Source organism: Harpegnathos saltator, unplaced genomic scaffold (assembly GCF_003227715.2).
Source record: "Harpegnathos saltator strain DR-91 unplaced genomic scaffold, Hsal_v8.6 scaffold126, whole genome shotgun sequence".
NCBI classification, from domain to species: Eukaryota; Metazoa; Arthropoda; class Insecta; order Hymenoptera; family Formicidae; genus Harpegnathos; species Harpegnathos saltator.
Window position 1 is genome coordinate 16308 of NW_020229902.1, and position 12887 is coordinate 29194.

The 12887-nt window shown below is 42.8% G+C and overlaps 2 protein-coding genes across 2 annotated transcripts; one reads left to right on the plus strand and one right to left on the minus strand.

Moving 5' to 3' along the window:
• The first annotated feature begins 423 nt into the window (after positions 1–423).
• LOC105187505 (carbonic anhydrase 2) lies at positions 424–8147 on the plus strand. The gene is made up of 6 exons (XM_011148329.3): positions 424–596; positions 5326–5367; positions 5455–5619; positions 6643–6887; positions 7060–7293; positions 7642–8147. Exons 1-6 carry the CDS (start codon positions 551–553, stop codon positions 7840–7842), a joined length of 933 nt encoding a protein of 310 aa, XP_011146631.1. The 5' UTR covers positions 424–550; the 3' UTR covers positions 7843–8147.
• Positions 8148–8602: 455 nt separating this feature from the next.
• Positions 8603–9374, minus strand: LOC105187507 (coiled-coil domain-containing protein 12). The gene is made up of 3 exons (XM_011148330.3): positions 9219–9374; positions 8982–9120; positions 8603–8839 (listed from the first exon to the last, which is right to left on the minus strand). The coding sequence occupies exons 1-3, from the start codon at positions 9344–9346 to the stop codon at positions 8666–8668; spliced, it is 441 nt and encodes a 146-aa protein (XP_011146632.1). The 5' UTR covers positions 9347–9374; the 3' UTR covers positions 8603–8665.
• Positions 9375–12887: the final 3513 nt, after the last annotated feature.

Below are 12887 nucleotides of genomic sequence, written 5' to 3' on the forward strand. Positions count from 1 at the left end.
TAACGGCAACATTCGTCCGACGGCGAATAAGGGATGCCTCCGGTATACCCTCGTTTGCGGACAACAGTTCGAAGAGGTTTTCCTCGACTCGTTCGCAATAATTGTGATAATTTATTTTCAAGTAATTCTGAGACATTTTTTCAGTGCGCGGCTAAAGAAGCTCGGGCGCCTTGCGATCGCGGCCTTGATCGCGCGAATCCGACGCGAACCATAAAAATCTCGATCCTCTTAATTCGTTCGTCATTATCGGCGCTCGTGATTGCACTCTTGAATTAACATTGCCGGCGAATGCGAATCCCTCACGCGTCCTCGTCGTAAAACAATCCTTCGTCCCTCCCTGCTGACCATGCCGCCGCGGCGGAGTCAATCGCACCGTCGCGAAATAGATGCGGTGGACTCTTATTTAACATGGTCGACCGAGCCGGCAGTACTCAGTCTACCACCGGCGGTAACCAGAGCGATCGCATTTCTTCGCCGATTCCGCCACAACGAGCATCGCTGTCAGTGACGCGAAATTTCATGGTATCTGAAGCCAACGGGGTGAACAATCATGATGGTGCTCTCGATCGCTCCTCTCGGTTTGCTTCTAGTCGCGGGTAAGTCCCTCGCGTTTCACGAATATTACTCAGCATCCGCGCGTCGCAACGCGCGCGATCCTCTGCTTCTTCACACCTGGAAGACAGAGTCTCTCATGTCGCTGTTCTCTTATTGTCCTCTGTTGGCTCGACCGTCGTACCAGGTCCCTGTCGTTCGCCGGTGAAAATTCTTGCATGTTTGTCGGATAAAGCTAACGGGCGATTTAAAATTGCCGAGATAGTCGCGAGATTTTGGCTCCGCTCCAATACTTGCATAAAAAGATTTGGCGTCCTGAATTAGTCAGTGGCTTCTTTGAGCTAATGTCCCTCTCACCGTGTCGAACATCCTTCGTCAATTGTTAACGTGTTTACTATTAAGTTACCGATACAGTTTATTTAAATAACTCTGCCCGCATAACTGCCGTATACTATTTGTCCTTCTACGATTATGTAAGCAGGCTTAATCTGTTTACGTGGATATAGAAAAAGAACTGATCGCTCATCACATACACGCACATGTATATATGCTGATAAAGTAAATACGTTAACATTCAAGCATTGTGTTAACAATCACCGAATCAAACTTTCACTTAATTGTCTCGCGACAATCGCGTGAATTGCTTCGCTGGCCTTACTTTTGCCTCCGTTTTCTTGCATTTACATGGAAAATTTGGCACCTCGCAAGTAGCCTCTTGAAGCGTCTTCTTCGATCGTGCCAAGTTCTCTGTGAGAAAAGCGACGGGGGACATAAATTTGCTTAGCAGGACAGTTCGATCGGTGCGGGTGTGTGCGTTCTAGGTCGGATATCATCCTACTAAATATTACAAAAAGATGTTACGTATTTTTGTCGGACTGCGAGCTGTCGCGTGTTAGTCACGAATCCGTGTGCGCAATCGTAAGCACAAGAATACGGCCGAACGGCGCGGCGGGTGTGTGTTACGTACTTCGGCAACAAATTGCGATGATGATCGAAGTAGCAAACTCGTCGGAAGGAAATAGAAAAATGTGGCTAATGTGGACCGCCAAGTTTATCACGTGAGCTCCATCACGAGGCGCGCAGAAATATCGTGACTCGATGATGATAACCGGATGTACATATAATGAGCCTGCACATCATCGCTGCGTTAATCATTATTCCATGGGACGCGCGCGTCCGTTTAGTAATAAAATATTCCCCGAACGCGACGCGAATCTTGTTTACCAGCCTCGCGCGCGCGAGCGAATTATTTCGTGCCTCGCGCGCGCGCGCGAGATATCCGCCGCGCTCGTCATTAGAATCGGCTGATCAATCGGCCGGTTAATCAACGCGCCGTGACTAAAGTCGAACGAAATCACCCACCCAGTTATTTTCGTTTGTGCTGCTAATAGCACGCTGACAGGCAAATACTGTCAACCAACCAACCATCGCGCGATGCGCTCGTTAGTATGCATCGGAATCGACGCTACACGAATTATCACGTACGTACCTCGCGACGAGAACGCGGGAATCACAATTAAGACGTGACGATCTTTGACCTACTGTCAATAGAAACCCCGCAAAGTCCAACGCGTCCGACTACGGCGGCTCAACTCGACCCACGGAGAGAGTATCGTTTATCCCCCGATAATTAAGAAAAGCCGTTGCTTTCAGCGTTCGCTTTTTCTTTTTTTTTACTTATCTGTTTCAATCTTTCGCGCGATAGATAACATCTCGATCGCATGAGCGCGCGTTTCGAAATGACTGAAACCGCCTTGAGCGGCAAATGACTGAGTCGTTTAATCGTATTTCGCGCGAACAACCGGCGAGTTTTCCAATCAGTGGCCAATCGTCCGCTCGCATTCTGTCGATTCTCCTTGCTTGATTTCGAGTTTCCAAGCTGAGCGAAGGGAAATGCGACGCGAAGCGCGAATTCGCGAAGAAATGATTGATATCTCGTGCGTCCGGTAATTTCCGCGACGGTGCACGCAGCTAATCTCCTCCTCCGGCTAATTCGACGTCTCATACTTCGTTGATGAATTGACCGGTGAAAACGGCGCCAGGCGCGACGCGGCAGCCTTATTAGTTTTCCTCTTCTCGGTAGAAAAAAAAAGAAAAGAAAAAAAACGAGCGGGCGTCTCGTCGTTTCTGCTTATCGTCGAAACGCGCGTTACCTTCGCGAGCAATCAAGCGCATAATTAAAGTAATGATCTAAAACTTGAGAACCGCACGCTCCTCCTGCGATTATCGGCATACGCCGTGCATCCGAAGCGCACGTGAAAAACTTTACGAATTATTTCACATATTCCCAACGACATTATCGTCGAAGGTTGTTTATATTTAAAAAAATGCAAATACCACCGCGATACGCGCGGACAACCGGCCACAAGATAACGCTTGATGAATCGACCCTGCGACGGAATGCACGCGGAATAATTCCTTCAGTTACTGGATAGTCCTCCGTCGCTGATTCTTTTTTTCAATATATACATATAGGTAATTAACAACGGCTTGAAATATATAGATAATTAATAACAGCTCGCTTTCTTAACACGTCGCTTTCCAGTAACCAACCGCGTTTGGTCGAAATAGCAGACGCCGCAACGAGAACTTCTCTCAAGGACATCGTTCGTCCATGTTAACATGGACTTGCAGTTATTCGATAATTATAATATATCAGTTTTGGGATTTTATGTGGATTTACAAAGGCCAATGCGTCAAGCTTGCCGAATTGTGCGAAACATGACTGCTTCGTTTGCAGGCACACGTCCGCAACTAAATTTAACTAAAATTTTAAGTGCCAAATGACAAATGGATGATGTCCCGCGACCCGCGCAGCCTCGTCGAACGAAGGCGATGTCACAAACGTATTTCATACAATTCTGATAACCACAGGCCATATCGATCGCCGTAATCTTATTATTCAAGATTAATGAGAGAGGGAGAGAGAGAGAGAGAGAGGGAGGGAGGAGAGAAACGGGAGGAAAAGAGGCCGATATTCGACTTTCTTAAATTTATTTACAAGTCCGTTGTTACGTATATTAAAGAGCGGCCAACAGAGCACCCTTTCTGAACCGAAAGAGCTCGGCAAATTTGTCTGCGGTGTGAGCAGCTTATTTATTCAACGAGCGTCCCGAAATCTCAGCCACTCGTTGCTGAGTTTACCGATCAGCTCGCGAAGAAAAGAAAACAGACTATCCGTTTTCTCGTGGCTTTTGTCGCAGCTTGTCGTTTTATTCAGCGCAACTTACTGACTCGAATCAATCGAAAGCGACTGTAATTGAATTAGTCGAGAGACCATTTGTCGCTCCGCGCACTCTCGACGTCCGGTTCTTCCGCTCGCGTCCGTCCGCTGCCTCGAGCCGGGAAATCTGCAAAGCAACGGTCGCATCACCGGCCGGATGAGGCAGGGCTTTTTTTTTTTCATCGAGCGTTCCTTCTCACGGTGCGAAGGAGAATTTCGATTATCCTTCGCGGGTTGGCCAGCCGGCCGGCATGCGCCTCGCACGCGCCTCACGTAATCGGGCAACGCAATAAAGAGTTTGCATAATGGAAGGACAACGAGGATGCTGTCGGGAGATGCGTGCACTCGAGATAATCGCGGCGCAAATCAAATCAGTCCAAGGATTTCCAGAGGCGACGCGTCACACGTCGTCGTCGACGAGCGTGCGCGGCTCCCGCTGAAACGAAAGCAACACTCTCGGACGCGGCGAATTGTCGCTGCCGGTCGCACGTGTCGTGCAGATGCGGAAGATCTCAACGAGCAAAAGCGGCAACTCGTACACCGGTTAGATGCGCTCGTTAGCGTACAATCAAGAAGTGTTATTGTGCATAATAAGCGGGGAAACGACCGCGATCGTCTGTCTGTCTCTCTTTCTCTCTCTCTCTCTCTCTCTCTCTCTCTCTCTCTCTCTCTCTCTCTCTCTTCTCGAGAGACGGGCAACTCGAAATTCTAACGCTTTTGACTTCCGCGAGAAACCCTCTGCCAGCGCGCGTCTGGCGGCGTCTAACAGTCGATCCGTTGAATCCGCGGCGATTTATTGCTATTCATTGCCGTAACAAACTTTCATGAAGTCAGATTTATATTATTCAAAGATAGAAAATCTGTTTAGTTTTCTGTTATCTCGAGTGAATAATCCCTGATAGAAAAGAGAAGGGAAAAGGAATCGGCAGATTTGACAGCAAAAACAAGTTGAATCAATTAGTACATTAAATAATGTATTTAACATATTTACGTTTTTATTTCAGATAAACTGATTTCCGTCGGCGGGCGAAAGTCGTGCGACGTTTGCAACAAAATTTCACGTCTGTCAACTGTAAAGTTCTATAATCTGATTGAGTTACTCGAGCTTGAATTGTTTCGTCTTGTATTCTTCCTTCCTTCCAAAGTGCTACTACTATAATGCGTACTAATGAGACAAGATACGTCTATTTAGCGTGAGACAAAAACACATGTCTTACAAATCAATCACAGATTAATCATTACACGCCGATTATCGCGACGCGAGCGGTGCGGCTTGTCCGTCGCCCCAAATGTCACATACGACCGAGCAATTGGAAAAAAATCGCGTTCTCCGCGTTGATACGGAACCGAGTTAAAGCTTCATTTCCCGAACGGTATCTCGCGCTCATCTCTATTCATATCGCTCGTTAAATTGGGACTCGGTTCTATTCATACCGCTCGTTGTTATTCATACCACCCATTGTGTGCGCGCACGTTTTCCTTTTCATCCGACTTCTCACGTGCGCTCACGCCGCGCAATGACTCTCTCAAACGATTATCTCTCCTTCCAGGACTCTGCCTCAGCCAAAACTTCGGCTACGAAGGAAATGACGGTGAGTCTCCGAGCCGAGTTCCGGCCGTCCACGTATCAGCGCGATACGATACCAGACGAAATACCGTTTGTCTTCTTGTTCTCGCAGATCCATCGCACTGGGGTGAGAAGTTCGAGACATGCGTGGGTAAACGCCAGTCGCCCATTAACATCGAGGACAGCAATGTCAAGAACGTCACTCTACCGCCGTTGAAATTGTATTACGCTAAGAAACATTGCAGAGCGACGACCATCGTCAACAATGGGCACACGGGTGAGAGAACATTGCTGTTTCACGAATTCGTCGATTGTCGCGCGGGCTCTTCCCTCCCCTACGTGATGCGAAGGCGCTGAAGTAGACGCACATCTTTTTATCAGCCACGCCGCTAAGAAAGATTCGAAATGGATTGAAACATGGTTGTTAGGCAGTCTGTGGGTCCCTTTTTAGAAAAGCACCACTGACTGTAATAAATCGGACAATGATGAATTATTGTTGTTCGGTAATTAGTCACTGACTAATTTTCATCACTGACTACTACTAGTACTTTTTTTATAAGGGTCGTTGAATACTTGAACTTAAATTGAGTACTAAACTTAAATCGGCGTCTTGGGTCTTGGTTCTTTTCTCCTCGATCGCAACTTTATATCGAAGAGCTTCCTTTACTTTTTGTTTTCCTTATCTTTGGATTTTTGAAACACGTCGCGTCGCTCGACCCTGATTGATACTCCTCTTCTTTTTCCTTGCTTCTTTTTCAAGTTCTGTTATGTGGTGTTAAGTAACGTTACGCTGGTTTGCTTTTGTTAATCCGGTTTCGCCATACGTTTACTCGCGGTCACGTGTAGTCGAGATTGTTTTTCTCGCGATATCTCGGACGTGCCGCTGAGAACGTCCGTCGTGATCGCCTTTCTACGTTCGCGATGACGCGTTCGGAAGAACGAAGAAAAACTTCTTTTCGCAGTCGATACGATTAAAATGAGGAAAAAGACACCATGTCGCGATTGCAATTATCGTTGAAGCAAATAAATCACACACGTGTATCACACAAAGGAACATGGCGGGAGACAAAAACTGCGCGAGCGACATACGTCGTTGGCTTCGACAAGGACTAAACGCGCCGTGAACAACCTAATCAAGTTAATACGTAATCGGACGTCAGATGCAGAGAGCTACTTGGAAGATACTCCTGCGAGGTCACTTACGTCACATAAAAAAGATACTCTACAGAGACTGATGCATCGCGCGCGATAATTGGGCTGTTACGCGTATTGTAATCTTTCTTCATCTACTACTGTTCAGTTATGCTGCAATCCAACTGCCATCCGGTGAAGGTGAATGGAGGACCTCTGGGAAACGATATGTATGTGTTCGAGCAGTTACACTTCCATTGGGGTAAGAACGATAACGAAGGATCCGAGACCCTGATTAACAATCAGTCGTCCGCGATGGAGTGCCATGCTGTGTTTCGGAAGGAAGATTACAAATCGATGAACGAGGCTCTTAACTACCAAGATGGTCTGGCTGTTGTAGGATTTATGTACGATGTAAGAGAGACCATGTTGACATTATCCGTGCAAAGAGAATGTAACATAGATATTTCGCTTTCTTTACAAAAATTGCATTAAGTGATCGTTTCAGACAACTTTATACCTGATATTATTTACTTATTAAATAGAATTAATGTTCCACATTAACGTTTTGTCTCTTATTGTATAGGTAAAGCAAAGAGCAGATCCGATGATCGAATCTATTGTGACAGCATTACCGGGTGTACAAGAACCGGATAAGAAGAAGCAATTGTACAAACCCTTCTCGGTGGTGGATCTTCTTGCGCAAGGCATCTCAAGTCAATGTTATTACACGTACAACGGTTCACTAACCACTCCACCTTGCTTGGAGGTTGTTAGGTGGATCGTTCTCAAGCATCCCCGATATTTGTCACCTGCCCAGGTATTTTGGCATTCAATATATAACTATTAATTATAGTTTTAATTATCTTACGATATTGCTTGTGAAGTGATGTAAAAAATAAATCCGTTAAATTAGCGTGCGATTTACTTGTTGACAGTTTGATCAATTTCTATTTTCCGATTTGGTCTAAATCAGTCGTACTTTCTTGCATTCCTGACAGTTTTTATACATTTTAGATCCTGGACTCATGTTAATTAGGTCGCAAGTGTAAAGTGTACGATGATTTACAACAGATATATTTATATGAATTAATGTAAAGTTTAGCCTTAATGCCAACACAGGCTTCGAAATACGACGTTCCTGCTAATGTTTCTTGCTTCTTTTTAGTTGGCTGCCTTCCGCCAGGTACATACACACGAAGGTACTGAGATGACCCATAATTTCCGACCAACGCAGCCTCTATGGGACCGAGAAGTTTTCGAAAACATTCCGAACGAGCAGCATTCCGGACAGCGTAATAACAAATCGCCGCTGCCCTTGATGGTGTTAGAGACTCTACTGGGGTTCCTCTTGTCGTATTCCGTATAAAAATCTAACGGAATATGCTCTAGTCAACAGCGTTCACCAATTGTTATTTTAATCCTTAAATAAAATGATGAATATTAAATATTATTAAGCAAAAAATAGAATCACGTTTAATCTTGCCATATCGTTCGAGGATTAAGATGTTCAATTGGGCGAATGCTCCGATGTGAATTCTCACGGCTCTATGAGGATCGCATTTAACTGATATGTCAGGATATGTTTTATGTAATATGATTTGGATTTTTAGTATTATACTTTAATATCTTAATGTGTGCTCGATGTTGTTGTAATGTGTATGGTTTAAAATTGTAATACTAGAACGTAACTGAAATGTTCCATGCAATAGAGTAACTGCGACTGATAGCAATTTATAGTTGTTAAAATATTGAGTCAAACACAGGTTCGATTTGATTTTGCATCTTACTCGACAGTAAACTGATCATTTTGTACAATAATAGCCACCTACAAGTGCTGTCAGAAGATCACACACATAACGATGCTGATTACACGGTTGATGAATAATTCAATATAATAAAGTCAATTTTAAAAATCAAACAAAACTCTCTGATCAACCCAATCAAATATGATACAATCAAAATTATACAAAATGTACATGCTTGAAAAAATTTTATATATAAAAAAACTAGTTTAATATTTAATAAAATAATGCAACTGAAGTAAAAGTTTTATACAATAGAATATCACAACATAGTAATTAATATAAGTTGATGTTGATTGTTATTCAAAATAGTGTGTGCCTATAAAACTCTATAAAAATGTATGATTTATTACAAAATATACATATGCATTAATAATAGCAGTTCTATCATTTATCAGGCACATTTACATAAGCCGCCAGATCTTGTTGACCTTGTTTGAGACGTGCTCTTACTTCCTCAGCTATCGCTTTCTGTGTTCTTCTCTCTAAAATCTCTAATTTCTTGGCTATATCTCGCTTCAAATCCCAATCTGGTTTCCTTGGTGCCAGATTACTGATATTCTATGTAAGCAAACAATTATTTCTGTTGAAAATTACAAAGGATAATAGCATAATGTAATTGAATTGAAAATTATGTATATATTATATACATGCAAAGTAGTACAGAAAGTAGCAATATCCTGTAGGTATAACTGTAACTCACTAGTTCTTCAATGACCACTTTACTACTCGCTGCATCCAATTGTTCTTGCACCACAGCTTCCACATCACCTGGTTTCGCGTCCTCTACCACATTGCTTTTCAGACTTTCGTTCTGTGGCTTGTAGCTTCGAAATTTTGGCCTGAAAATACGATATTCGAGTAATTTTAACGGACAGAGAGGTTAGTTGAGGTTAGAAACAAAAACGTTTCGCTGTATCGCTGAAACAAAAAAGTTTACTTTGGCAAGTTTTCAGTTCCATCGTCCTTGTTTTCCTTGCTGTCTTCATTTTGCCTCTTGAGTGCCTGTAACCGCTCTTTTCTTTTCAGTGCCTCCTCCTCCAAAGAACCAATCTTCTCTTCAGTCATTTTTAAATAGACTCCTGAGAGATTTACAGATGGCGCTTGTGACGGCATTTTGACATTTCACGGCACGTGTTCGTTTTAGGTGTACTTTCTGCACTCTGTTTTGTCTCTCTCTCTCTCTCTCTCTCTCTCTCTCTCTCTCTCTCTCTCTCTCTCTCTCTCTCTCTGATTCATGGAATAAAAAATATTATTTTTAAATATTTTATAAATTTCTAAAATATTTTTATTCTTAAATTATTTTATACTTCTCAATAAAAATAGAATGCAGTGTTCACTTTACTTTTTATCGTATATTTAATTTCTTCGATTAGTTAAATTTATCATAAATATGTTATATTATTAAAATAAATAAAAAATGATGAATACATTTGTTAATAATTCGAAAATGTGACTTTTATATTAATTATAATCTGACAGGCGAAAGATTTCAAATTACTAAATTCTTAACATGATGCAACTATTTCCTCCCATAAAATTTACAACTGCAATATAATCTCAATCATATGAAACACTCTCTACATTCTTTTAATTAAAGACTATTTTTGTAACAATTACATCTTCGACTTCTCACATTTTCGACTTGCGATTTATGTCGGACGTGAATGACACATATATGATATTGTTTCGTAAACGAATTAGTTTATTAACATTTATACAAGGGTTCGTACAATCCAGCGTCAGATAAATTATAAGCGGAATATGTCGTTTACATCTAACATACTATCTATTATACTTTATTTTAATGTTACGTTCAGTCGCAAGTCTCAGCTAGCGCTCGTAAAGGACTCGCATTTATGAACGAATCACCGTCAACTTTCGCTCACGCAGTCGCTCTCGCCGAGAGTGCATCGCACCCACATCGATTTTAGCTTCGAGACAAAGTCGGATAAAGAATAAGAAAAGAGAGAATTCGCGCACGCGGCGGGCTCATCATTATTCATAAGCACGCGTCAGAAAGTTTTCAAAGCGTGCGGGCGCGCATGCCTTCGCCACGATCAAATAAACAACAGCGCGAAAAATCCTCACGATGCCTATCGTGCACGACGAATTACGAGAAAGAAAGGACGGCGAGGTGCATCAATTCCTGACGTAAGTTAATAGTGTATCAGTCAATCATAACGCGTGAGATATTGAGGGGATTAATTAATTAACATCGTCGAGCGTAAAATATCTGGACGATGCGAAAAGTATGGAGGATAATATACGCTTCCTCTTTCCCGGATAACTTCAACACTTCAACATATTCGGAAATTCCAAGAGTCCAAAGAGAAACACTTGTAATTGGTAACGTTATTGTAATCTCATTAGTAATGTTATCATTACCGATCAGATTTTGGAAAATGAAACATCCGCGATATCAATGTATCGATCGTTAATTGCCTGTCGCGGACTTAACGTAGAATCTCCTTCACTCGCGAGCGGCGAGTTCTAATGACACAACCTCTTCGATAATTGCGACTTCGTCGTCGAATTTGCGCCGAAACTCGCGAGATGAAGGAAGCGAGATGCCGGTGTCGCTGTCATCTCCGCGAGATTCGTCGATTCGCGGCGCCGGGAGAAATCACGAATCTGTGCCAAACGTTTGTGAAATTGAGGACGTATACACGCGCGTGTACACGCGAGATTGCTCCTCCCGCACCCCCCGCGTCTTCTCTCCTCTCCTCGTCTCGCTGTGTGGCACATTGTGTGTTGGTAGCCGGCCGGGGAAAGTTTATTTACAGTCGAAGAAGCGTTTTCAATCCCTGATGCGCGGTTCGATGCACGACTTCTGCGAGACCTCTGATCCCGGCCGAGCTCTCTGTGTTAAGGCTAACTCGAACGATATATACGTACAACACACAGGCTATGTCGTAAAGCCGTGCTAATCAGCGGCGGACATCAGGCGGCGGTCCTGGACGAACTTGGATTCGACACTTCGCTAAGACGCAACAGAGGCGATTAGATAAATGGATGGAGATGGACAAGCGGGCAGAGTCGTGCAATGACGAAATCCAAGAGGCTCTTTGGCAAATTTGCAGACGTGTTTTACTCCTCCATTGTTTTGCTCCTCTCCGCGAGCGTAATGCGACACAGATTTCACTCTCGGAACTTCGCCGCGAAGATATTTGCGCTTGAATTAGCATGAAGAATCTTCGGTGTAATGGCAAATTTGATATCGATCCTCAAACTGATGTTCAGAATTCTAAAAGTCGCCGTATATGCAGGGTGCTTAACCCATTAATGCCGGCTGGGACAGAAATTTCAATGTTATGAATTTTTATGAAAATTTTAATCCAAAGTACATTACTAGGGGGGTTTTTTCGAGGTCGCTCTTTCCGAATCCGCAGCGAGAATCAGAAAAGAAATGAGTGTTTGTATTGATTTGTAACAGCTTTTTTTATTCCAAAAAATGCGATTTTTTCTCGTCAACTTTTTTTTTTAATCATTTTTTAAATCACGTGAAAGAACTCGATCGACAGGACAACTTTTATTTTGTATAATATTTCATAAAAATGCGTTCATAACGAGTTATTCGACCGAGTTCCCAAGGATCCGGCGATAATCTATGGTGATACATGCATATGATCGCCGTATTGAAATTACTAAATCGCCAAAAAATTTCAGAACCACATATATTTTAAGTACAAGTCTCGAGGACACGATTGGAGTACTTTTCAGTAATATTCAACATTTTTATCAAGATAAAATCCATGATTTAAAAAAAAATTGACTAGAAAAAATCGCATTTTTTGGAAAAAAACCGTTACAAATCAATACAAACTCATCTTTTTTATGATTCTCGCAGCGGATTCGGAAAGAGCGACCTCGAAAACCCCTAGTAATGTACTTTGGATCCAGATTTTCGAGCATTTTCATAAAAATTCGTAACATTGAAATCAACACGGAATTTCTCTCCCAACCGGCGTTAATGTGTTAAAGAAGAGGGTTCAGGACAGTCCAAGGGCAGACAGTACTCACAAAATGGAGGGAAAATGTGTTCTAACGAACGCATGGGTCGAAAAATCAAGATTGTGTATATTTTTCCTCCATTTTGCGAGTATCTACTTTTTTTTCAAATACTCCGTATGATTACATTCGGTCGAATCCTCCGTCCGTAGAGACGATTTTAACGAGTATCAATGACACTCGCTCGACTCTCCCCTAACCGGTAACGCAGCGCACTCGTGCGAACTCAGATAAATAATTAATACTCGCCGTCAGCACTGGAGCGTGTTCTTCCCGACGGGAGATTTTCCTCCTGAATATTTTTCGTTCCAACGCGACAGCGTGAAACCCAAGTAATACGCGTATGCCGATAGTGTACAGCTAACGTGAGGCTCTCCGGCGAGACTTTCGATCGGATCGAATCTTCGTGTTACGCCTGCTTTTCCTTCACGTCACGTACCAATTCTCCCTGTTAACATAAACTTACTGCTACGGTTATTCAAAGATTACGACTTTCGTTTCTTTTTCCTCTTTTTTTCTGTTTTTCTTTCTTTCGTCTTTTCTTTTTCCTTCCTTCTTTCCTGCTTTCCTTCGTTAACGATTATCCATCTTGCTTTCC